Source organism: Garra rufa, chromosome 12, assembly GCF_049309525.1.
Source record: "Garra rufa chromosome 12, GarRuf1.0, whole genome shotgun sequence".
In the NCBI taxonomy this organism is placed as follows: domain Eukaryota; kingdom Metazoa; phylum Chordata; class Actinopteri; order Cypriniformes; family Cyprinidae; genus Garra; species Garra rufa.
This window is the reverse complement of record NC_133372.1, coordinates 3,680,021-3,705,924: the sequence shown is the minus strand read 5'-3', so window position 1 is coordinate 3,705,924 and position 25,904 is coordinate 3,680,021. Positions and strand designations below refer to the sequence as shown.

At 33.5% G+C, this 25,904-nt stretch overlaps 1 protein-coding gene across 1 annotated transcript in view; it reads right to left on the bottom strand.

The window, feature by feature from the left end:
* Window positions 1–3,502: 3,502 nt before the first annotated feature.
* The window catches only part of pbx1b (pre-B-cell leukemia homeobox 1b), a 180,026-nt gene continuing 157,624 nt past the window's right edge, over window positions 3,503–25,904 (bottom strand). The window contains exons 3-8 of the mRNA XM_073851767.1: window positions 24,602–24,792; window positions 19,631–19,766; window positions 16,154–16,313; window positions 14,291–14,403; window positions 9,512–9,601; window positions 3,503–5,083 (exon numbers count right to left, since the gene is read on the bottom strand). Coding sequence (XP_073707868.1) covers window positions 4,991–5,083; window positions 9,512–9,601; window positions 14,291–14,403; window positions 16,154–16,313; window positions 19,631–19,766; window positions 24,602–24,792 — 783 coding nt within the window. The 3' untranslated portion in view covers window positions 3,503–4,990. The remainder of the gene's footprint in view (window positions 5,084–9,511; window positions 9,602–14,290; window positions 14,404–16,153; window positions 16,314–19,630; window positions 19,767–24,601; window positions 24,793–25,904) is intronic.

The following is a 25,904-nucleotide window of genomic DNA, read 5'->3' as shown; positions in this document are numbered from 1 at the left end:
AAAACCATGAAAAAAAAACTGTACACTTAAAAATAAAGGTTCTTTACTGGCATCAATACTTCTATGAAGAACCTTGGAACATCCATGGAAACTTTCAAATGCAGAAAAGATTCTTTATTGACAAAAAAGATTCTTTAGATTTTTAAAATGTTCTTCAAAATGGTCAAATAAAGCAGGTAATAGGTTATTATAGTTAACTAAAACTAAAACCATGAAAAAAATTCTATACTTGAAGCAAAATGACTGAAGTACACTAACGTGATAGATGTGGCTGGATTGGTATTATTATAAGTTATCACTGGAAATTTTTCATAGAATATTTCCAATTTAATCAACAGAAGAATGACGTAATACATAAACTGTTACACTGTAAAAAAAACTATTTGTTTAGTCAACTTAAAATGATTTGTTACCTAGCTGCCTTGAAATTTTAAGTTCAGTCAACTTGAAATGTTATGTTTTACTAAGTGACAACTTAAAGATATTTGAGTTGATTCAACTTACAATTTTAAGGCAGCCGGGTAACAAAACAGCTGTTAAGTTAAACTAACAAATTTTTTGTTTAGTCAACACAAATATCTAAGTTGTGACTTAATACAACTTAACATTTCAATTTGAATAAACTTATTTGAGTTGACTAAACTTAATTTTAAAGCAGCAGGGTAACAAATTATTTTAAGTTGACTCCACAATTTGTGATTTGTGTTTGTTTTATATATATATATATATATATATATATATATAGAGAGAGAGAGAGAGAGAGAGAGAGAGAGAGAGAGTAAAGTAAAGCAGGCCATGTGTTATTATAGTTAACTAAAACCATGGAAAAAATTTGTACACTTAAAAATAAAGGTTCTTTACTGGCATCAATACTTCTATGAAGAACCTTGGAACATCCATGGAAACTTTCAAATGCAGAAAAGGCTCTTTATAGTCAAAAAGATTATTTAGATTTTTTAAATATTCTTCAAAACGGTAATTTAAAGCAGGCAATTGGATATTATAGTTAACTAGAACTAAAACCATGAAAATAATTCTATACTTGAAGTAAAATGACTGAATTACACTAAAATATGAGACCCAATCCTAAACAAGTGTTTACAATCTAGAGCAAAATGTGCATGAACAAGTTCACAGAAAAAGCATTTTAAGATAAAACTACTTATTTGAAACAGGATTTTTTCAGTTTAATAAGATCAAAATATAGGCAAAAGTTGATTTTTAATGCAGTGCAATGGTGACGCATTTGACATGCAAATATCAATGAAAAAATGAAAACATTTAAAAATGACAAAGGGTTACATTTATTCTTAGTTCGTTATTCTGTTACAGCCTTATTTTCACGTTTTCTGCAGGTTTTTAAAATAATCTTCAGTGTGTGAAAGCCAGATCAAAATGTAGAGCTTTCTCAGCTGCATCTCAAAGTCTGACACATTGTGATTTCTTTCAGTTGACATCTGCTTGAACTTAGACCACAGACTAAAAATATGTTGGTCACATTTGCAACCTCTGAGAAAGAAAAAATGCTGTGTGTATCAGCACAAAATGATCCAGTTTGCTCTGAGAGAAAGAGATGAACATCATTTCTCTTTTCTTTTCATTACAGAGTTTGTTACAGGGATAGATCAGTGGGTAGATTGGTATTATTATAAGTCATTATTGTAAATATCTCATAGATTATGTCTAACTCTAACAATAGAAGAATGACATGACACATAAACTCTTAATTCAAAATAACCAAGTGATCTAAAATATTAATGCTATTTTACATTTTATTATAGCTAAAACTAAAACCGTGAAAAAATATGTACACTTAAAAATAAAGGTTCTTTATTGGCATTAATGGTTCTATGAGGAACCTTGTACATCCATGGAACCTTTCAAAAGAAGAAAGGGTCTTTTAGATTTTTTAAATGTTTCTTTTAAGAGGAGACACTACAGGCAAAAACACTTCTTCATGCACCAGTCAAGTTTGAGCTTTTGGGCTTTTTGGTGTTTCATAAAGCGTTTCTTCAGACTAGTGGAAAGAAAACACCCAAAAGTCACCGTTAAGTGTTTCTTTTATAGCACTTTGTGTCAATGGATTTCAATTACAATACATATTTTTAAAGGCCGTTTTCTCAAAATGACTTTTTTCTTCTAGACTGAGTCATAAATCTCCACTTCAATAGCACTTACACACACCAAACTTTACATTTTTATTCCTGTCTATATCCTGAAGGTTTTTACAGAGGGATTTGTTCATATATAATTTGCTTGGTTTTACACATTTTTTTTCTCCAAAACTTAAAAAAAAAAAAATTCTGTCTTTTCTAAGTTTTTGTTCTAAATTATAGAGTGACAAAAAGAGAAGCCCAAAATCCCCTCTCTAAAACATTTGACTCTAAAAATTCAACAAGAATTTTGAAAGTGACTTCATTCAGTGTTTAGATTTTTGTACTAGAAATGTATGCAAATTAGCGCATATTTCATGAAATAATGCCTCCTTTGCATATTTAAGCCTAACATTTTAAAAAAACTTGTAATACAAAAAATGTTTGCATTTGTTATCAATGTAATCGATCAGCTGAGTAAGTAAGGTGATAACAATTAGTTCATTTTTTCTCCCCTATTCAGCTGCAGTGTCTCACCTGCAAAAACACCCTTTTGGAAGCTTTTAAGCATGTACTTGAAATAAAATGACTGAAATACACTAAAATATGTGACCCTGGACCACAAAACCAGTTGTAAGAAGCACTGGTTTATTTGTAGCAACAATACATTGTATGGGTCAAAATGATCAATTTGTCTTTTATGGCAAAATTCATTAGGATATTAAGTAAAAATCATGTTCCATGAAGATATTTTGTAGATTTCCTACCATAAATATATTTAACTTATTTTTGGTTTAGCAATATGCATTGCTAAGGACAACTTGGCGATTTTCTAGTTGTATCTCAGCCAAATATTGTTCTTTTTGTGGTCCAGGGACACATATGTTATATGTTGGAATAAAACAACAACCTAAAATAAATAAAAATGAAGAAAAAGTGGTAACACTTTACAATAAGGTTCATTAGTTAACCATATTAGTTAACATGAACTAATAATGAATTGCACTTATACAGCATTTATTAATCTTTGTTAATGTTAATTTCAACATTTACTAATACATTATTAAAATTTTGTTAACATTATTTAATGCAGTGTGAACTAACATGAACAAACAATGAACAACTGTATTTCCGTTAACTAACGTTAATAAAGATTAGTAAATACATTAACTAATGTTTAACTAATGAACCTTATTGTAAAGTGTTACCGAAAAAGTATACAGATAAATAATAAATCAATCAATAAAATTAAGTAAACACCAAAAAATACTAAAACTTTAAAATAAAAAGGAAATCAGAAATGTAAACATATTAGTAAAACTAAAATAATATCTTGTTCATACTAACATAAGACTTTGACTAACTGAACAGGAATGCCCAAAAGAAACCAAACACCAGAGAGAAGCATATTGCAACAAAAGAAACTATTTATTTGGAATATGCATTACCAGTACAAATTAAGAGACCAAAAAACCTACACCTTGTTAGTTTTTCTTCACAAAAACGAGTTGGAATCAAAAAGACAATAGTTTGCTGTTCCATTGTATTCCTTTTATACATATGCAGAGATCTTAAAAGTTAAAACTTGACAAGAGAACGTCTCTGCGCCTTGATATAAAAAAGAAGAAACATTCAAAAACACTGCAGGAGTTTTAAAGAACAAAACACATGCAACAAAGTAAACATTTGATGTTTTACAAACCGCTTTTATATGCAAAAACTAAAAGCATCATTACATGAGGCTTTTCTGAATACGGTGCTGCTGGGCAGGCAGTGATACGAATGATGAGATGGGCAACCCAAAGAAAAAGACTATGACTGGACACTATCGAGGGTTTATCTGCGGCCCTGCTGTTTTCAGGAGCAGAAACCCTGCGCTCGTTTCTCAATTTCCACATGGATGCGATTGTTATAAAAAGAGCAAAGGAAGAGTAAAGGTGCACATCTACGTATAGAAGCTAGCGCGCATTCACATTATGCTTGCGAGAAATCAAAGAGGTGAAATCAGAATGAGAATCGGCTATTCACAACAGGAGGGCATCAAAAAAATATATCCAAACGATTTCTGCATTTGTGTGCCATCGTGAGCTTTTCCTTTCTTCTCGAGAAACACCGCTGGATTTTTGGTTTCAGGTATAGCGCGTGAGAAACGCATTCCCGGATTTGACGCGGTTTGCAAGGTGAGGGATGTGATGTGAACGTAAGAACGGGCACGCCTGTGGTTTTTGGTATCATTGCGCCCGTGGAAAAGGCTGTGACGTAAAAGAAAGCCGTTTCACATTTGGGATCGGTTCACTTCTGATTGCCTTTTATTGCATTCTCATGTGCGCTGATGAAGATCCTTCAGCGATGAAGATGATGATGATGATGGTATATAAAGGGATTTGTGTTTTGTGTCTCTACATGAAATTCATCTAGATTGCATCAATAAACGCGAATCTTATTTGAAATGCGAAATAACGTACTGTTGTGCTAATAACCTTTGATATTTATATCTAAACTGCATTGCGTTTATTTCTCATCGAAGCAGGGAAATGCTGACTTTCCCAAATATTTTCCAAGCAAAGGTTATTAGGCGAACAGAAATCAGCTCAGACGCAGTGCAAACTGCTCTTTCAAGCATGACAAGTCTATTACGATGTACAATGAGTTCCTAAAGTGATGTATAAAAGTACTTTGGCACTATGGTAAAATTGCAAAAATGTTTCAAACATAACGTGACGTTTGCTGTGTGGATGAACTACAGTATCAGAGTCGTGTGTCTAGTCTAAACGTCCTGTTCTCTTGTGGTTTGGTGGGAGAGGTAGCATGAAGACGTTTGATGATGCGCTCTTGTGTTCACACTGGCGAGAGGAGCGTGTGCTGCGGGGATGGAGACAGTCCGTTGTGTGTGATGATCAGTTGGAGGTGTCGGAGTGAACGCTTCCGGGTCCTTCTGTGGGGGAGGTGACGGAGGACGGGGTGGTCGGGTCCTGCCAGCCACCGTTCGCCTGCCGGAGAAAGCACAGACACGGTCACATGCATTTTAGGTCAGAAAAAGCATTGATTGCATTACGATATCAGAGAAAAATGGCCTTTAAATCAATAGCTCATTGTCAAATTCAAATCTCAGTGTGCAGGAATGTGTCCCGGACCACAAAAACCAGTCAGGATCCATGTTTTAAAATAAAAAATAAAATCCAAATATTGAGACAACTGCCTTTAACCTCTTAACCTGCGCCCCCCATTTTTGAGCATTTTCTGAAGAAGGAAAGAATCTGGTATTGATTGAAACTAGACAATTGACACTTTGTTACTCTGCAGTTCTAATAACTCACGTAACATAGCAACAGAGTAAAATATATGTGACTCGCGATATATTTGAATGTCTTTGATTCAAATTTGAGTTTGATACTCCCAAAAATGTAGTTTCTGTAAGCTTTTATTTAAAGTTGTAAATACACAGAAATGCATATTACTAATCAAGAATTAAGTTTTGATATATTTATGGTAGGAAACTTAAAAAATATCTTTATGGATCATGATCTATACTTCATATCCTAATGATTTTTGGCATAGAAGAAAAAAAATTCAAAAATTCATTTGTCCAAGGTCACAAATGTCATTTTTATAAAATGATAAATTGAATTCTAGTTTTTAATTATTAGTTAACTAAAACTAAAACCATATATATATATATATATATATATATATATATATATATATATATATATATATATATATATGGTTTTAGTTTTATATATATGATAATAATAATAATATATAAAATTTTGTTTATTCCTTGCCTAACTATTTTAATAAATATAACAATTATTTCTTTATTTAAATAAAATGTATTTTTATTTTGTTTTTTACAAATTGTTACGTTATTCAGAAAGGACAGCATATTAAAAGGATCATGTGACACTGAAGACCGGAGTAATAATGCTGAAAATTCAGCTTTGATCACAGGAATAAATTACATTTTAAAATATATTTTCACACTGAAAACAGTTGTTTAAATTGTAATAATATTGCAATTTTTTGTTGCATTTGAATATATATTTTTTAAAGGTAACGCAACATTAAAATGCAATATTATTGGTTTTAGTGTGTTGTAGTGTGTTTCGGTCAAACAAATTTGACTTAGATGTGAATTATTTCTTTGTTAGTGTTTACAAAGTCAAAAAGCCCTAATAATATCAGTAATTTAGTTGACAGCGCAGGTTTTGTCAGTCTGAAATGATTACATCCTCAGAAAACAGGAATGTGTGTTGTATGAGCTCACTTTGTGATGCTTGTCATTTATACTGACACACACAAAAATACTGAGAGGCACTGAGAAAAAAAAATCAAGACTTGAGAATAAAACAAGAATCAGCGAAGGACACAACAGAATCAAAACACAGAGACGCAGCAGAATCCATCACTAATCTCACAGACAGCAGTGATAGCTGCGCTTCAGACGTTAACACTGCATTTCACGGCATTTGAAAAGGCTGGAAACGCTGGTCTGTTCTTCAATCAAACCCAATAAAAGAACAGAAGGAAGATGTCTTAAATGCTGCCATTGAATGCATGCTGAAAAACCATCAACAGATCAAATGTCATCTCTGCAATTTGTGTGCTACTAATGCTGTCTGAGACATTTTAATAAACTCAATTTAACGTACGGCAACCTCCAAAGTTTCCGAACACTTCAGTCACAATTAAAAATGCTTGAATGTCATTGCATTAGATAATAAAATATCAACGCAAGTGTCATTAATCGTAAAGACAGACACATGGTGCAGCTCAAGCAAAATGAACTGTGCCGCTTTGCGGTTGTGGAAAACATTTGCGAGGTGAACTGATCTAATGCAATGACATTCAGACATTAATAAGTGTCACTGAAGCGTCCAAATACTTTCAGGACAGCTGTACATGAATTATAACACTAAATATTTCATCTCTGAAGGGATGAGCCACATTCAAAGTCATAAATTAACTGATATATGCACCCCTGTGCAATAATTTACAACAAAACTATGAATAATACTAAGGAATCACACACCTTCTGAGCAATTATTATCATTGGGTAAGGACTAATGTGGATAAAATGCTATTAAATAGTTGTATAGAGACTGCACTCACACAGTACCTCATTTGTAATAAATGTCTACAAGTATAACCAATAACAAATATTTTAGATTTGAACAAAAAAGAAATCTGCATCAACTATGTAAATAATTTTAATGTCACAATATTATATTTGATATTATTATTATATTATATTATATATATTATTAAAAAGTTTGGGGTTTGGTAAGATTTTTTTTATGTTTTTGCATGTCTTTCCAAAGCTTCATTTATTTGATCAAAAATACAGCAAAATTCTGAAATACTCTTACAATTAAAAAGAACAGTTTTCTATGTGAATACATGTTAAAATGTAATTTATTTCTGTTATCAAATCCTGATTTTCAGCATCATTACTCCAGTCTTCAGTGTCACACGATCCTTCAGAAATCATTCTAATATGCTGATTTGCTGCTCAAGAAACATTTCTGATTATTATGAATGTTAAGCTTAGTATTTTTGTGCAAACTGTGACATTTCTTTTTTCAGGATCCTTTAAATAAATAAAAATGTAAAAATAATATTAAAAAATTAATATTATCATTTTTTTTTGATGGGAGACACTGCAGGCAAAAACAGTTTTTTCATGATCCTATCAAGTTTGAGATTTGGGGCTTTTTAGTATTTCATAAAGTGTTTTTTCAGACTAGTTTTCTTTCCACTAGTCTTCAATTACAATACATATTTTTTAAAGGCAGTTTTAGGCTTGTTTTCTGAATTATGTAGTGGCAAAATGAGTACTCAAAATCCCCTCTGTAAAAACATTTGACTCTAATATGTAAAAAAAAAAAAATTAAACAAGAATTTTTAAACTTACTTCATCCAGTGTTTACATTTTTTTTACTACAAAAGTATGCAAATAAGCGCATTAAATAATTTCATTAAATAATGCCTCATTTGCATATTAAAACTAACATTCTAGAAAACTTGTAATACAAAAAATATAATCGATCAACTGAGTAAGTAAGGTGATAACTATTAGTTAATTTATTTACCATATTCACCTGCAGTGTCTCACCTTAATGCACGCAATTTAATGCATGCTTGCTGAATAAAAGCATTAATAAAAAAAACAGAATTATATATAAGAAGAAGATCCAGCTAAGTATTTTTGTGCAAACTGTGACATTTTTCAGGATCCTTCAATACATAGAAATGCAAAAAAACAGCAGTAATTTGAAATAAAAAAATCTTTTGTAACATTAAAAATAATCTTTTGATCAATTTAAGGGGAGACACTGCAAGCAAAAACACCCTCTTCCCTATTCACCTGAAGTGTCTCGCCTTAATGCACGCAATTTAATGCATGCTTACTGAATAAAAGCATTCATTTAAAAAAATATATAGAGTTATATATTTTTAAACTTGAACATGAACACTGTGTATATTATGTAGTTTGTGATTAGAAACATATATTACGATTTATTCAAAATAAATGCTCGGTACCCTGCAACATTTGTATTAAACGCATTTAAAAAAGCACTTGATAGGAATCGAGCGCCGTTCTGTTTGTGTGTCAAAGTCAAGCTCATGATTCTCCAGAAAAACCAAGAAGGGATTTGCATACATCCGTGCTTTTCCCGCGAACGTGTTTGATCTCATTAACATACGGCCGGCGGAGCGCGGCACAACGGAAGCGGGACAGAGCCGCTGACCGGCCTCCCCCTCTCCCTTTCTCTCTCTCGTTCTCTTCTCGGCTCGCTGTCAAGGCCATTAGCTCGGCAGGAACCTGATCTGAGCAATGTGCTTGGATTGCTGTCCCAAGTCCACACTCCGCTCCCCGTGTGTCTGTCGTATTGATTTTCCCCTTTACCACACGGCTTGTCGCTGTGAATTTTCTCGGCGCGCCAAGTTGCCAGCAGCGCCCCTCCCTCCCCGAACGCGAGCGAAAACACACAGGATGTCCTCCTACGAGTGTTTTACCATGGGCGCGCGGCTTTATTTTTAGCGCGAGTGTTTTTCCGCGCCGCCCTTGGGGGGATAATCAGGGTCAGGTGACTTTGGGGCACGGCGAGGGGCCATACATTTGCAGCCGGTGTCACCTGTTCCCGTCAGCGGGTGCGTGGCTGCAGGTGCCGGGCCGATCTGATTGGATGTGATGGGCTCAGACAGACGCGGGGCCGCTCTCGTGTCCACGTCTCGCTGGGCAGCGCGCCGCCCGTGGCGCTCGCGACACACAGACAATCAACTAAGTGACCACGATTCCCAGACAAGTCGCACTAAGTGGCATTCTGAGCCCTATGGCTTCGAAATAATTGGTAGAGGGCAAAACAGGAGGAAGGGGGGAAAAAATAGAAAGAAGTGTTTTTTTCTCGCCTTACATTGATGCCCTGCGGACTGTACATCTGGTTTGCTGCGAGGCCGTCACTGTATCCTCCTGTCTGGCTGATAACATGGCGAAGGGTATCCACCTGAAAAACACCGCAAAACAACACGGCAAGGTCAGAGCGAGATGCGAAAGCAAGGTCGCAAACAAAGCAAAGTCAGACGACACAAAGAAGAAAGCAAGGTCAAAGAAAGCAAACAACAATCAAGACAGATGTACAAACACACGATGACACGCGAACAATAAAACACATGACAAAGCCAGTCTCTGTGGCTCTGTTCCAAAGCTTTAGTGAGCTGCCTACCTAGACAGCATTCTCATTATGCCGCCTTATAAGAAACATCAAGATCTGTAGCATTAATAATTAAGATTAAAAACACACATACACTACTGTTCAAAGGTTTATTTGATCAAAAATACAGTAAAAACTATAAAATGTCATTTATTCCTGTGATGCAAAGCTGAATTTTCAGCATCGTTACTCCAGTCTTCAGCATCACATGATCCTTCAGAAATCATTCTAATATGCTGATTTGCTGCTCAAAACACATTTCTGATTATTTTCAATGTTGAAAACAGTTGTGCTGCTTCATATATTTTGTGGAAACGGTTATACGTTTTATTTTTCAGGATTCTTTGATGAATAGAAAGCTCAAAAGAACCACATTTATTTGATATAGACATCTTTTGTAAGATTATAAATGACTTAACTGTCATTTCTGATCAGTTAAATGCATCCACATTGAATAAAAGTATTCATTTCTTTATGAAATAAAAACTCACTGACCTCACACTTTTGAACAGTAGTGTATACTTCAGTACTAAAAAGTTTTCAAAGAAAATTTGGTAACACTTTAGAATAGGGAACACTTCAATAAATTCATAATTTGCTGCTCATTAGTTAGTTAGTAAGGTAGTTGTTAGGTTTGGGTATTGGGTAGGATTAGGGATGTAGAATAAGGCATTAATATGTGCTTAATTAGTACTAATAAATGGCTAATATTCTAGTAATATGCATGCTAATAAGCAACTAGTTAAGAGACCGTAAAATAAAGTGTTACCGAAAATTGTAGATTTTTTTTCATTTAAAATCACAATTTCTATATGTATTGTGTATGTTTATGCTTAATTTTGTCATTAGCAACTCTACTAAAAGGGCTCGAAATTAACTTTTTTACTAGGTTGCACTGGTGCTCCCAACTTCAAAAAATTAGGAGCACCAAAAAAAAATGTAGGAGCACCCAATTTATTTTTAGTAATGGAGGGCAGCGGGCCAAATTGGCTGCCAGGCCACCGGGAATTCTCAATGCGCAATTTACATTTGGTTTCGTTTTAACGATCGCTCGAAACTCTCGGCGGCGCTGAGCGTGCATTTCTGCAATACAAGAGATTAACAAAACCATTTGAAAGTGGGTGGACACAAACGGGATTTTGAAAAGTGTGTCCCAAGTGGAAATTACGCCCCTGCGTGAGTGGAACTCTGCCTCTGAGGATGTGGATGTATGCCGCGTTGGACAGTATATTGAGACGGAGGCTGACAGAATTCTGACAGAATGTGCGCTGTAGCACGAAATTCAGTATATTTCTTCAAAAGCACATTGTGGAGACCTTTTAATTGTCCACAATTAAAAAATTGTCATATCACACACTCCTGGAACAGGGGTTGGTTGAGAGAGAGAGAGAGAGAGAAAACGGCTGCTTCCTAGTTCAGCGGAGCGCAGTGTAAGTGACAGGGAGTGATTGACGGCTAATATCTCAAATCTGCATTTAAGGTAATAATGCAAAGATGAAGTTTAAATGGTTATGTAACTGTATCAGCTCACAGCAGTCTGTGCAGTAGTTAGGCTAGCGAACGTTTTGAAACAAAGTCGCACCACAACAATTTCTCGCACTGGCACAAATGCTTCCAAATATAATTTAAGGTCACCCAGATTAATTTTTGGGAGCATATGAGACCAAAATGGTCGCAATTTCGAGCCCTGACTAATGTCATTATTTGAGTTGCTGTCTATTAGTATTTGACCAATATGGATTTTTTTTTAATGGCCAATGCCGATATCTTTAGAAAGCAGGGTGATATAAAGCCGATATGCGTGATATCACACCATTTAATGTAAAAATAGTAAATGCACATGCATAACAACTGCTGAAATAAAATGTATATTTATTTTACATTTTTATACATTTATATATGTTGTACTTGACATCTGTAAAATAAACATTTATTTGCCTGAAAACTGTCATCTGCACTATCAAAATAAAAGCCCTGCTTCTGACATTTTGCCCAAACAGACAAACCTTTTGGTCTATGCCAGTAATTAAAAAATCCCAAATATCGGCCGATATATCGGCTGACCACTACTCTCTATGTAGAGTGTTTCCAATCAGGTTCAAATTCAGTCAGTTTCCTATATAGGCAGTAGACAGAGAGACAGTTCACAAGCTTTAGAAACAGAAATAATGAAGAGTATCTTAAAGAGCTTTTCTTTTCCTACATCAAAATTTTACTTAAAGGATTACTCCACTTTCAGAATACATTTTTTTTTTGATAATTTACTCACTTCCATGTCATCCAAGATATTCATATCTTTCTTTGTTCAGGCGCCAACAAAAAAATGTTTTTTTAAGGAAAATATTTCAGGATTTCTCTCCATTTAGCGGACTTCAATGGTGCTCAACAGATTAAAAGTTAAAAATGCATTTTAAACGAAGCTTTAAAGGGCTCTAAATGATCCCGGCTGAGGAATAAGGGTCTGTTATTAAACAAAACAAAACAAAAATATTCTTCTGAGAACCAGCTATGTACTTTTTGCCTCTGTAGTAGACATAATGGACATTATATTTGAGTGAATTTCTATGAGAACTCACATGTCACAGTTTTAAGCCTGGGTGTGACCACATGACCACACCCTCTCTTTGGTCTTTAAAGATGGCTAAAATGTATTTAGTGAAAAACTGTACATCTTTATGGAAATATCATAATATTTTGTAATTGTCATTTAAATCTGAATCATTTTCAAACTGTTTATCATAAAGCATCATCTCAGGAAAATGTTATGGGTTTTCAAATCCAAATATGACTCCCTGTTATGAAACAGGACATCATTTCATACATGTCCACTGTAGTGGACACCAGAATTAAAATTATTTTTATTATGCATTTTGGGAGACATAAAAACTGAATAGGAAAATACATCATATATCAATATCCTTATGAAATATTAGATATTATTATGTAAATCTGGCCAATTATTACTCCCATTATAACCATTCTTTTTTTCAACATCCAGTCCCAACAGCAACACATTAATATGCAAATTAGATAGTGTATAGATACACTGTGTTTAATAGGAAAACCAGTTTATTGAAATTTTTACACACATACTGCATGAAACAAAATGGTATATCAAATGATTTTTGTTACATGTTTTATAACATAGTTAAGAATCATCCTTAAATGATGTTTTATTAACAAGGTTCGGGAGGAGCACGATCAGATAATCAATCCATTCGGCACAGGTGCAACTCGTTTAACCAATCATTCAATTAGCACATCATCTATATATTGCCAGCCGTCTTACCTCCATCCAGCGACAGTTTCTTGGCATCCCTCCTCCACCCCTACTCCCCACTTTGGGTCTCTGGGTCCGGCCTGTATTCCGGCCCGGAACCCTTCCCCAGGACAGCACGCCAAAATATGCTTATTACTCGCTCAAGCAGATTAGATGTAAGGGCGAACTCGTGAAACAAAGTATATAAAAACACCGAAACCTAAAAATTGATTGGTGATTTAAAAAAAATCCAATTGTTTTGCCTTTTTGATGTCTATTCATGCCATTTTATTTTTTAGAAAAACACCTAGTGTCCTCGACAAAGGACATAGATTGAAATTGTATTTTTCAAAACATTTTTTCCCCTAATAATCTAAACAATGTAATGGCATGTAAAAATACTAAAAAAAAAAATTTCTGGGTCTCAGGAGGATACGCTTTTTAACCTCAAAGGCTCATCTTGTCTAACTCTGCATGCGTACTACGCTGTGCACTCTGTTCAAGACAGATAGGGTATGCTGAAAAACCCATCTCATTTTGTCCTCCAACTTCAAAAACGTCCTACATTGCCGTTTTACCTTATTTTGTAAAGGTTGTTTGACCTTTTTTGCACGTTCACCTTGTAAACACTGGGTTGGTACTTCTGCAGTGATGTAGGATGATTTTGGAGTTGGAGGAGAAAATGAGATGGGACTTTTTTTTACATACCCCAACTGTATTAAACAGGAGTACACTGTACACGTGTGCATCGCAGAGCTAGACAAGATGAGCATTTGAGAGTAAAAAAAGTATATAAATTGTACAATTTATTATTATCAAATTTTTTTTTAGAAAATGACAGATCGTTTCAGTAGATAAGACCCTTATTCCTCAGCTGTGATCGTTTAGAAGCCATTTGAAGTTGCATTTAAATTGCATTTTTAATCTTTTAAGTCCACTATATGGAGAAAAATCCTGTGAAGTATACCCCAAAAAAATTGATTTCTTTGCGAGAAAGAAAGACATACAAATCTTGGATGATATGGGGGTGAGTTAATTATCAGGATTTTGTTTATTTTGGAAGTAGAGTAATGCTTTAAACACACACACACACACACACACACACACACACACACACACACACACACACAAGAAATGTTTATCATGTTGCCATACTGCCACGACATAAACTGCAGTGTGTGCTGGTGCTGTGAGGTTTCTGTAGTGATTTATTGGCACTATACCTGTGACTGCACATTGGCTCCCACCTGAGAGCCCTGGTACGAGTCCCCGTTCAGAGACTGAACACTCATAAACAAATCGCCAGAGTTTGACATGTTAAAAGAGCCAGCAGAACCTGAGAGGTGCACAAACATGACAGAGAGAGACAGAACAAGCCAGAGGAATGAGTTCGAAGAATTCAAGAGAGCAGAAATGCAGAGTTACAGTTAGATAAAGCTTTCCAGAGCATAAGATCCAGCAGCCCATAAAGAAGACAAAGATCAAGTGTCGATGCTAAGCAGGAGAGATTCAGCAAAAAGCAAGAGAAAGCTGATGCAACAGATATGAGTATTTTTGGTTCAAATATAGAATAATAACGGAATTTCTTTTTGCAACTAAATGGAAATATGAATCCAAAATATGTCTAACTTTAATAATCAATTTTTGTCAACTTATTACAAATTTACACTACTTTTCAAAAGTTTGGGGTCAGTAAGATTAAATGTTTTTATTAATATTTTTATTTAGCATATTAAATTGATCAAAAGTGACAATAAAGGCATTTGTAATGTTACAAAAGATTTCTGTTTTCAATAAATGCTGTTCTTTTGAACGTCCTATCCATCTAAGAATTCTGAAAAATAAAATGTATCACAGTTTCTACAAAGATATTGGGCAGCACAACTGTTTTCAACATTCAACATCTGAAACATTTCTTGAGCAGCAAATCAGCATACTAGAATGATTTCTGAAGGATCACGTGACACTGAAGACTGGAGTAATGATGCTGAAAATTCAGCTTTGATCACAGAAATAAATTACATTTGACAATATTTTCACATAGAAAACAGCTATTTTAAATATTAATAATATTCCAGAATTTCACAGTTTTTATTGTATTTTTGATCAAAGTAGTGCAACCTTGATAAGCAGAAGGTTTTTTCAAAAAATGTAAAAAAAAAAATAATCTTAGTGACCCCATAGATTTGAACTCTAGTGTTTTTCATATTTTGTCAGCTGAAGGATCAACATCCATCAGTATAGCATACCAGTCTTGTTTTCACTTGTTCAGAAATATATGTTCTCATGGCTTTATAAGAGCACAAAGAGGTGTTTCCCAGAGTTACGGGTCGAAGATGAAAAAGGGTTTAAGCATAAAAACAAGTGTAATACTGCTTTAAATTGTTGTTTTTCCCAAAAAATATAAAAAAGTTTTCCATTTAATTTAACTGCATTTTTTTGTTGCTTTTCTGAGCAAAAAATAAATATCATACATTTTGCCCCAATTTACAGAAGACACCCACTAAACGTCATTCAGCGTAACAGTTTAGTTAAAAAAAGAAAAAAAAAAAATGTATGACATATTAAAAGACAAATTACTTTCACCCCAAATACTAATGAGTTGTAATTCAAATTTTTTTAAATTTGCCACTATCCTAGGTTTTAAGAATTTTTTACTCATTTAAAACACAATAAAATGTTATATGCTCCCTTATTCTTTTATATATTTTAATATGTACAATGTTGCTTGAATTTAGACATAAATATTGTTACACTGAATAACAACGTAACAATATTTCAACCAAATTTTGATATTTAATTCTACAAAAACTTATTTGAAACCTTAAAAGTAGACAATTTACTTACATTTAATGTCCTTTCTATTAACATAAAATCACTTTTGTAATTCTTTGACCCTTACACAAAGACAACTAATGAGACAGGACTCGTCCTGATTTAAGTGAAAGTTTTTCAGTGACTCAAGTGTGTTACAGCGACACATACGGTAGTCTTATAGATATTTCCCAGATCAGCTGCAGCGCTATATGAAGTCCTGCCCCTCATCAGGTATCATGGGAATCAGTGTAGAGTTTATATGGTCTCACCTGCTGAGTTTGGAGTAGAGGGGGAGTTGGCCTGGCTGCCATGTGCCGACACACTCGCCGCGTTCACAGCCGTTCTGGCCGCGTACATGTTGGCTTCTTCCTGGAATTTTCCGATGTTCTTCTTATATCGGATCCGTTTGTTTCCGAACCAGTTGGACACCTGCCCACAAAAACATTGTCAAGACATCTGTTTTCCAACACTGTGTCCTCTTGAACCCCGTGCTTACAAATCATGATAGACAATTCAAAATAAATAGATTCTTAGTTGCAACACATGATGTGGACCTTGCACATCACATCTTGCACCAATCACGTGCAAGTATAGTTTTCAAAAGTTTGGGTTCAGTTTGCATTTTAGTATTTTATTTCAAAATTAAAATACAGTAAAAACAGCAATATTGTGAAAATATTATTACAATTTAAAAAAAATTATATTTTCTATATGAATATATGTGAAAATGTAACTTATTCCTGTGATCAAAGCTGAATTTTCAGCATAATTACTCCAGTTATCAGTGTCACATGATGCTTCAGAAATTATTGCTGATTTGCTGCTTAAGAAACATTTCTGATTTTGATCAATTATCAATCAATGCATTTTTTTCAAGATTCTTGAATAGAAAGTAAAAAAACAGCATTTATTTGAAATGTATATTATTTGTAACTTTTTAAATATCTTTACTGTCGCTTTGTATCAATTGAATGCATCCTTGCAGAATAAAAGTATTAATTTCTAAAAAAAAAAAAAAAATCATATTGACCCCAAACTTTTGAACAGTAGTATGATTTTTTTAACAAAAAAATTAAAAATGAAAACAAAGTTAACCAAAATGAAAAATCATGATCATAGTAAACATTATGAAAAATAGTAATTAAAAAAATAAAATAAATCGGCACACTATAGAAGCTCATTTCCGCCACTGAATAAAAAAGGGTAACTGCGACTCTCACATATCTCTCCGAAATGAGATATAAACGCACAACTGTCATAAAGTCAGAATTGCTGAATATAAAGTCAGAAAAAAGACTATATCTCAAAATTCTAACTTAATAACTCACAAGTGCAAATTTATATCACACAAATCTGACTTCATTTCTCAGTTTTTAATTATTAACCTTTCCTCCTTCTTGACTCAATATTTAAACTTTGTTTTCATTTTTAATTTTTTGTAAAAAAGTTAAATAACCAAAATGAAAAATCATGATCATGTTAAACAATATGAAAAATAATAATAAAAAATAAAATTAATCAGCACACTATGGAAGTCCATTTCCGTCAGTGAATAAAAAATAAAAAAAGGTAATTGCTACTTTTTATCTCACAATTCTGACTTTTTTTCTGGCAATTCTGATGCATTTTTTTTCCTCAGAAATTAGATATAAATGCACAATTGCTATAAACGCACAACTGTTATAAAGTCAGAATTGTGGGATATAAACTCACAATTCTGAGTAAAAAAGTCTGAATTGCGTAATACAAACTCACAATTGTAAGTTATAAAGTCCAGTTCTGAGGAGAAAAAAAAGAGCGAGTTTATATCTCACAATTCTGATTTCATTTCTCTGAATTGCAAGTTTATATCTCACAATTCTGACTTTATAACTCGCAACAGTTTGTATCACGCAATTCTGAGAAAAAAAAGTCAGAATTGTGAGGTAACAAGTCGCAAAAACCTTTTTAATTTTTTATTCAGTGGAGGAAATTTCTTCAAAACCCAACTTTTCGTGTTAGACGCATGTCGGTTAATTAATGATGGTGAATCAGTACAAAAAATGCTATTAATTGTGAAATTACTAGCAATGTCAGAATTAAAAAGCAATTTTTATTGTCTACGACAATAAAGCATAGCAAAAGTCCAAATGACACACCTAATGTGCATCCTTTGCTAAAAAGTTGCACTATTGCTACAACAGATTCCAAATAGATTTTATTCTGATATACAGAGTTAGATAAACTAGTAAAACTGAAAACATTTGATAAATCATAAAAGTAGGTAAAAGTTTTAGTAAAACCCAGCAAAAAAAGAAAAGTATGTAAAAACATATTCAACCCTGTTACCAAAGTTGGAAAATATATCAATAATGATATATCACCTAACTAGCCCTCTACTGGGTAATACCTCAATGTAAACTAAATATGCAACCCTGTTACCTGTTTATTTCATTTGATTGCTTTGAGAATTATTCAATGTTAGAACTGGTAAAAATGGAAACAATTGATAAATCATTAAACTTGGCATTAAAAGTAGGTAAAAGCTACTATTCAACCAAGTTATCAAAGTTTCTGTAAGAAAAATTATCAAACAAATATTTTTTCTTTAATTTATGGGAAATATTTAGTAAGTCGATCAAAGTTAAGAAATATATATAGAAATAAATATATATATAATTTATGGGAAATACATAGTTAATAAATAATGATTCCATGTAAACTAAATATGCAACCCTGTTACTGGTTTATTTCATTTAATCGAGAATTATTCAATGTAAGAACTAGTAAAATTTCATTAAACTTAGCATGAAAGGTAGGTAAAACCTAAAAAGCTACTATTCAAGCATGTAATCAAAGCTATAGCAAGAAAATGATCAAACAAGTATTTGCCCTCTACTGCATGATAGCTTGATTTTAACTGAATATGCAACCCCGTTATTCAATTTATTCGATTTAATTTAAATTATTTAGTTTTTTATTTCAATTAATTTAATTTGAATTACATTTCATTTACTTCTACTTTGAGTTTATTTTATTCAAACACTTGAAGCAAAATGCAACAGTGGCCGGTGGACGTCACGACAATGAAGGATGTTGTCGGCAGGACTTGTGATGGCCACAAGGACAGAGGTCTAACCATGATGGACACACACATACACGCTAACATTAACACCAGAATAAATGATCACTTCCACGCTGGCAGCTATGATCACAGTATACACTGACAGCAATCACTCAACACACACTAACGCCCATTACGGCTAATACAGCAGCGGATGAGGCTCTGCGCTAATGATAAACACCATTACCATGAAAAGCTAATCAATCCTGCGGCTAAGCTTCCCGTTCCCGCGAGAGGCTAAAGGTGTTTCTATATTACAAACGGCGCGGCAGTCATCACTCATGCCGCGAGTCTGACTCAAAACCAGGCCTAAATGCATCATACAATCATTTCAGCTAAATTTATTAAATAGTTTAGAATGCATTATGCATTTAGCGCAGCAGATGAAAAATGCTAAGAGGCATGTGGTGCCGTGCTGCAAATGATTTTGTTTTCAAGTTGCATGAGGCTGAACTCACGTGAGTATTACTGATATATTTTACATGCAAAACAGGTAGAAACAAACAACAGCTGTGTCTTAATATCTAGTGAGCTGCCTACCTGGATGGCATTTTTGGAAAACGTGCAAAAGTAACTCTAGGGCATTTTTTGAAAATGCACGGTATATAAATATGCTGAACATGCCATATTGAATATTGAGTACCTGCGAGACTGTGATCGAACACTTCTTGGCCAGCTCTTCTTTGGCCTCCTCGCTGGGATATGGGTTACTGAGATGGGAGTAGAAATATTCATTCAGGATCTCTGTGGCCTGTTTGTTGAAGTTTCGTCTTTTCCTCCTGTGCAGACAGAGACGAAAACAAACAAATCAGATTTGGTCAACTAGTTAGAAACTGTGCAGTTTTGTTTTGTTGCATATACTTCATGCTTCATATCAAATATTTTGGTTTGGTATTTTTGTTGTTGTGAGAATTATTCAGTCTTAGATTAAATAGTCAAATTTAAAAAGTTCAATAAAACATAAAAAAACAGTGAAAAAGAAAAGTATATAAAAAAGCTGCTATTCAACTCTGTTACTAAAGTTGGGAACTAACTAGCCCTCTACTGGGTGATAAATCAATGTAAACTAAATATGCAACCCTGTGACCTGTTTATTTCATTTAATTGCTTTGAGAATTATTCAATGTTAGAGCTGGTAAGATTGGAAAAAAATTGATAAATCATTAAACTTAGGATTAAAAGCAGGTAAAGGCTACCATGAAAAGTACCTAAAAAGCTACTGCTAAACCCTGTTACCAAAGGTACTGCAAGGAAAATGATCAAACAATTATTTGTTCTTTAATTTATGGGTAATATGCAATAAGTTAATCAATAAATTATAAAACAACACTAACCCTAATAGAATGATTTCAGCTGAATATGCAACCCTGTTAACTATTTATTTTATTTAACTGCACTGAGAGTGATTTCATGTTAAATAAACTAATACAATTAGTGAAAAACTAGTGAAAATACTGGATAAATCATAAAACCTAGCATGAATAATAGGTAGAAGCTAAAGTGTCTAAAAAGCTACTATTCAACCCTGTTACCAAATTTACTGTAAAAATAAAACAAATATGTTTTTTTTAATTTACAGGAAATATGCAGTAAGTTGATCAATAATGATAAAACAACTAACTAGCCCTTGATTTAAGCTGAATATGCAACCCTATTACCTATTTTATTTAATTGCACTGAGAATTATTCAGTGTTAGATAAACTAGTAAAACTGAAAATGTTGGATAAATCATAACACCTAGCATGAAGCATGGAAAGTATCTAAAAAAACTACTGTTCAACCCTGTTACCAAAGTTACTGTAAGAAAAATGATCAAAAAATATTTGTTCTTTAATTTAAGGGAAACAAGGAATAATTTGAGTTAATAATTTGACAACTAACCACAACTGAGTGATAGCTTGATTTAAACTGAATTTGCAACCCTGTTACCTATGTTTTTCAATTTAATTAATTTGATTTAATTTAATTTTACATTATTTTATTTCAAATTCATTTTGTTTCATTTTTTAATTACATTTAATTTACGTCTACTTTAATTTTACTGTATACTGAGTAACACACTGATTTAAACTGAACATGCAACCCTGTTATCTATTTATTTCAATTTACCATTTTCATTTATTTTATACAATTTTTTATATTATATTATTTTAACTGTTATCTGTTTATTTCAATTCATTTTATATTATTTTATTTTCAAATTTTCAATTTATTACATTTTTTTTGTAATTTATTTTAAATTAAATTTATTTTATTATTTCCTTTATTATTTTATTTCATTGCATTATATAATTGTAAATCATTTCATTTAATTGTCTCCAAGTTTACTGGAAATCTAAATTGGCAACACGAAATAAAACAGCACATGTAATATTTAGTTTGACCTCCTTAAAAATTTTTTAATAGTCTAAGGCCATATTTCGCAGCCTAATTTCTGGAAACATGCAAAGACAAATCCAGCAGGCAGACGCGTCATGCTCAGAAAAGAAGAATAAAGCAGACCCCACACATACTCCAAAGGGAAGAGCTTTAAAACGAGCGTAAATTGAGCTTTGGGTGCCAATGAATTCAACCTCCTCTCGGCATCACTCATCTGTGGGTTAAGAGTGTGCGATCGGAGCTCATCTCAGGGGCTTTTACATATGCAGCACTGAAGGGCCGGAACAGAGGGTGAGCCGATTTCCTCCCCAAAACCCCTCTTCACTTAATGCAAATGAGCACAGCATGGTCTCAGCCAGAGAGAGGATTAATCAGAGGAACTGAGCATGCTCCAAAGAGACGGAGAATGGATTCTGAGTGCTGCGAGGAAACATGAAGCTCATTTAAATGTTATGCCTCCGACTCCAGGCTTCCAGCGTGATTTATCCACACAGAAATGTATGCAAATCCCAGGCACGTTTCAAAGAGAACAAGCGATTACATTGAGAAAGGGATGGACTCGACATAGCAAAGTGTGTGTGGGTTTGGATGCGGCCTTAAAGCCCAAATACGGGGCCTTGACTCCCTCGGGGAGGGAAATAGGAAAACGCACGTGTGCAAATAAAGCTCAGGAGCATTTGTTTACATGGATGTGATAGTTACAGGCTTAGCGCTGAGTGTGATCCACAAGCGTGGAGTTTGATCACGAGTGGATTTGCGCTCAAATGCATGAAACAAATGTTATATATGTTGTGAACAAATGAACAAATTATATATTTATGGTAGGAAATTTACTAAATATCTTCATAGGACACAATCTTTACTTCATATCCTGATGATTTTGGCATAAAACATTTTTTTTGACCCATACAATGTATTGTTGGCTATTGCTACAAACATACCCGTGCTACTTAAGACTGGTTTTGTGGTCCAGGGACACATATATGATATTTACTATCTGAATCTAACAATGTCATGTCAACAAATAGAGAAGTCAGCCTTCTATTAATTATGATGTTAATATTGTGCCTTTTAGCTCCAACAGCAGGAGTGATTTTTACCCCAAATACCATACTTTTACATGTTCTTTCGTTATTTAAAAACGGTTGCTTTCATTATCTTAAACTAAACTGAAAATCATTAAGAAGACCTTTGTCTCAAGATATATTCAAAGCTGAATTTTCAGCATTATTACTCCAGTCTTCAGTGTCACATGATCCTTCAGAAATCATTCTAATCTGCTGATTTGATACTCAAGAAACATTTCTGATTATTATCAGTGTTGAAAAATAATACTTCATATTTTTTGGAAACTATAATGCATTTCTTTTTTCAGGATTCACAATGGCCGGTGAATGGGAATACTAGGGGCATAACTGAGCGCATCAAAATCGATATTTTTACAACACTAAGAAGACTCGACACACCATGAAACTTTGCTCGAAGTATTGCCTGGGTCTCTACACATGAACTCGAGCATTGAGAACATTGTTTGTGTACACAGAGTTTACCAAAAAGAAAGTTTCCGCTCGCGGCCGTCTTGCCAGTCAAGAGGTGTCGATCTCAGAATGCGAATGAATGGACTCCGAGGGGGAAATATTAGGCTTATATGAGGCTCTTTTTACAACTAGAAGGTTAATATTGTTTTTCACTTGCGACAAAACAATGAATTAGCCGTGCATTTATATGGAAATATGCTTTAGGAGCTATCCATCCTCGCATTCAGACTCAGAGATCAACACCTCTTGACTGGCAAGACAGCCGCGAGCGGAAACCCAAACAGTGAAAGTGAGTTGTTCAAAACCTTTCTTTTTAGTAAACTCTGTGTACACAAACAATGTTCTCAATGCTGGAGTTCATGTGTAGAGACCCAGGCGATACTTCGAGCAAAGTGTCATGGTGTGTCGAGTCTTCTTAGTGTTGTAAAAATATCGATTTTGAGGCGCTCAAATTTATGCCCCTAGTATTCCCATTCACTGGCCATTGACCACAAAACGAAATCACGGTCAATCTCAAAAACGGCTCGTTTGTCGTAATTATGCTTTTAGATATATGTTTGTCTCACTTACAGTAAAAAATAAAAACAACCCAGGTTGCATTTTGGCGATAGTTGTCCTTTAATAATAATTATGTTTAAATTAGTGAAGGATTTTGTTTTTAAACCTTTGTTCTGCTTTAACTATTAGAATTTAATTGGCTGTTGTTGCTTCTGTATGTAAATGAGCTCTGTTATGATTGGCTAATGACAATAAGTTACTTAATATTCAATTGTTGAAATGTAAATGTGGGCGGGCTGTGATGTTATTATCCTTATGATTACTGAACGAGCGCCTTTGATATTATTTTCCTCTAAACCACTAGATGGCAGAAAAATGTGACGTAGCACTTTCCAAAACATCTGCTTTTCAAGATACATGTGCAAATTTGGCTGATGACATGTTGATATTCTGTGCTTACTTGATCTAAAAAAAAAAAAAAAAAAAAAAAAAAAAAAATTATATATATATATATATATATATATATATATATATATATATATATATATATATATTATATATATATATATATACACACACTGAGAAAATCGCCTTTAAAGTTGTCCAAATTAAGTCCTTAGCAATGCATATTACTAATCAGAAATTAAGTTTGATATATTTACGTCAGGAAATTTACTAAATATCTTCATAGGACATGATCTTTACTTAATATCCTGATGATTTTGGCATAAAATAAAAATTGATAATTTTGACCCATACAATGTATTGTTGGCTATTGCTACAAACATACCCGTGCTACTTAAGACTGGTTTTGTGGTCCAGGGTCACATATATGATATCTACCATCTGAATCTAACAATGTCATGTCAACAAATAGAGAAGTCAGCCTTCTATTAATTATGATGTGCTTTTTACCCCAAATACCATACTTTTACATATTCTTTCATTATTTAAAAATGCTTTATTATCTTAAACAAAACAGAAAATCATTAAGAAGACCTTTGTCTCAAGATATATTCAAGAATTTTAGCTATTCTCGTTTGCTACTTAAATCTACAACATCAAATATTAGATCGAGTAAGCACAGAATCAACGTGTCAAGAATCAGCCAAATTTGCACATGTATCTTGAAAAGCGGATGTTTGATTATGAGTGGATTTATGCTCAAATGCATGAAACAAATACAACAAGCACGGACCTGGCGTCGAGGAAGCGGGATCGCAGGATCATGACGGCCTCGCAGGTGCTCTGCTTGAGCTGCATCTGGATGGAGCTGAACTTGCGGTGGATGATGCCGACCATGCGCTCGATCTCTTTGGGCGAGATGGGCCGCGTGCGAGACTGCTCTCTCAGCAGGTTCATCACATGGGTCGTGAACTCGTTACACGCCTGGAAAGAGGGAAACACAGACATGAGCATGTTACCATAACAAGATACAGACTACAGAAACAAGTTAAAAGGCTTGTATCATGGAAAACTAGGTTCAGTCAGGAGGGTACAACAGGGCTAAATGCACACTCTAAGAAAAAAATGTGCTTTTCACTGTGCCTAAAGTGTATGACTGCAGAAAAATATATAGAGTTTGTACTGATCATTTATGGAGCAACACATTTTGTGTGAAAATAAATCATACAAGTCGTTTATTTTGTTTAAAAATTGTATAAATGTATATGATTACACACGGGGTAAAAGGCGCACAGTATTGATACAAATACTATAGCTAATTTTTTTTTTTAATAATGTCCAAGTTAATACTTATTCAAAACAATCCCTTTAGCAAAGTTTGTACTATTGTCTGCTTATTTTGATCAATAAAATATACTGTTATTAAAATGTTAAAATAACACATATTTAAAAATACAGAAACAAAATCATTTTAAAAATGTAAAGATTCTGAAAGCATTGAAGGAGATCATAAAATAATCTAATATAGATTTACAGTAGCAACAACAAGTTATATTTTTTTTATATGATATGATTAAGAGCATGTTTTTAAATATGATGGTTTCATTCTAAATATGGTGATTATATTTAAGATAATAGACCCTTGCTCACAAAACCAGTCATAATGCTAATTTTTTAGAAACAGAAGTACTGAACAGTTATCTCTCTTTTCTATTGAACACTACTGTTCAGATTTTTTATTTTTAAGAAATAAATAGTTTTATTCATCAAGGGCGCATTGAACTGATCAAAAGTGACAAGTGTTTTTTTATAAAGTTGCAAAAAAAATTCTATTTGAAATAAATGCTGTTCTTTTGAACTCTCTATTTATCTGTGAATCATGAAAAAAGAAATGCATCACAGTTTCCACAAAAATATGAAGTAGCACAACATTTTTCAACACCGATAATAATCAGAAATGTTTCTTGAACAGCAAATCAGACTATTAGAATGATTTCTGAAGGATCTTGTGACACTGAAGACTGAAGTAATGCTGAAAATTCAGCTTTGATCACAAGAATAAATTACATTTTATATCTATTTTAAATTGTAATATT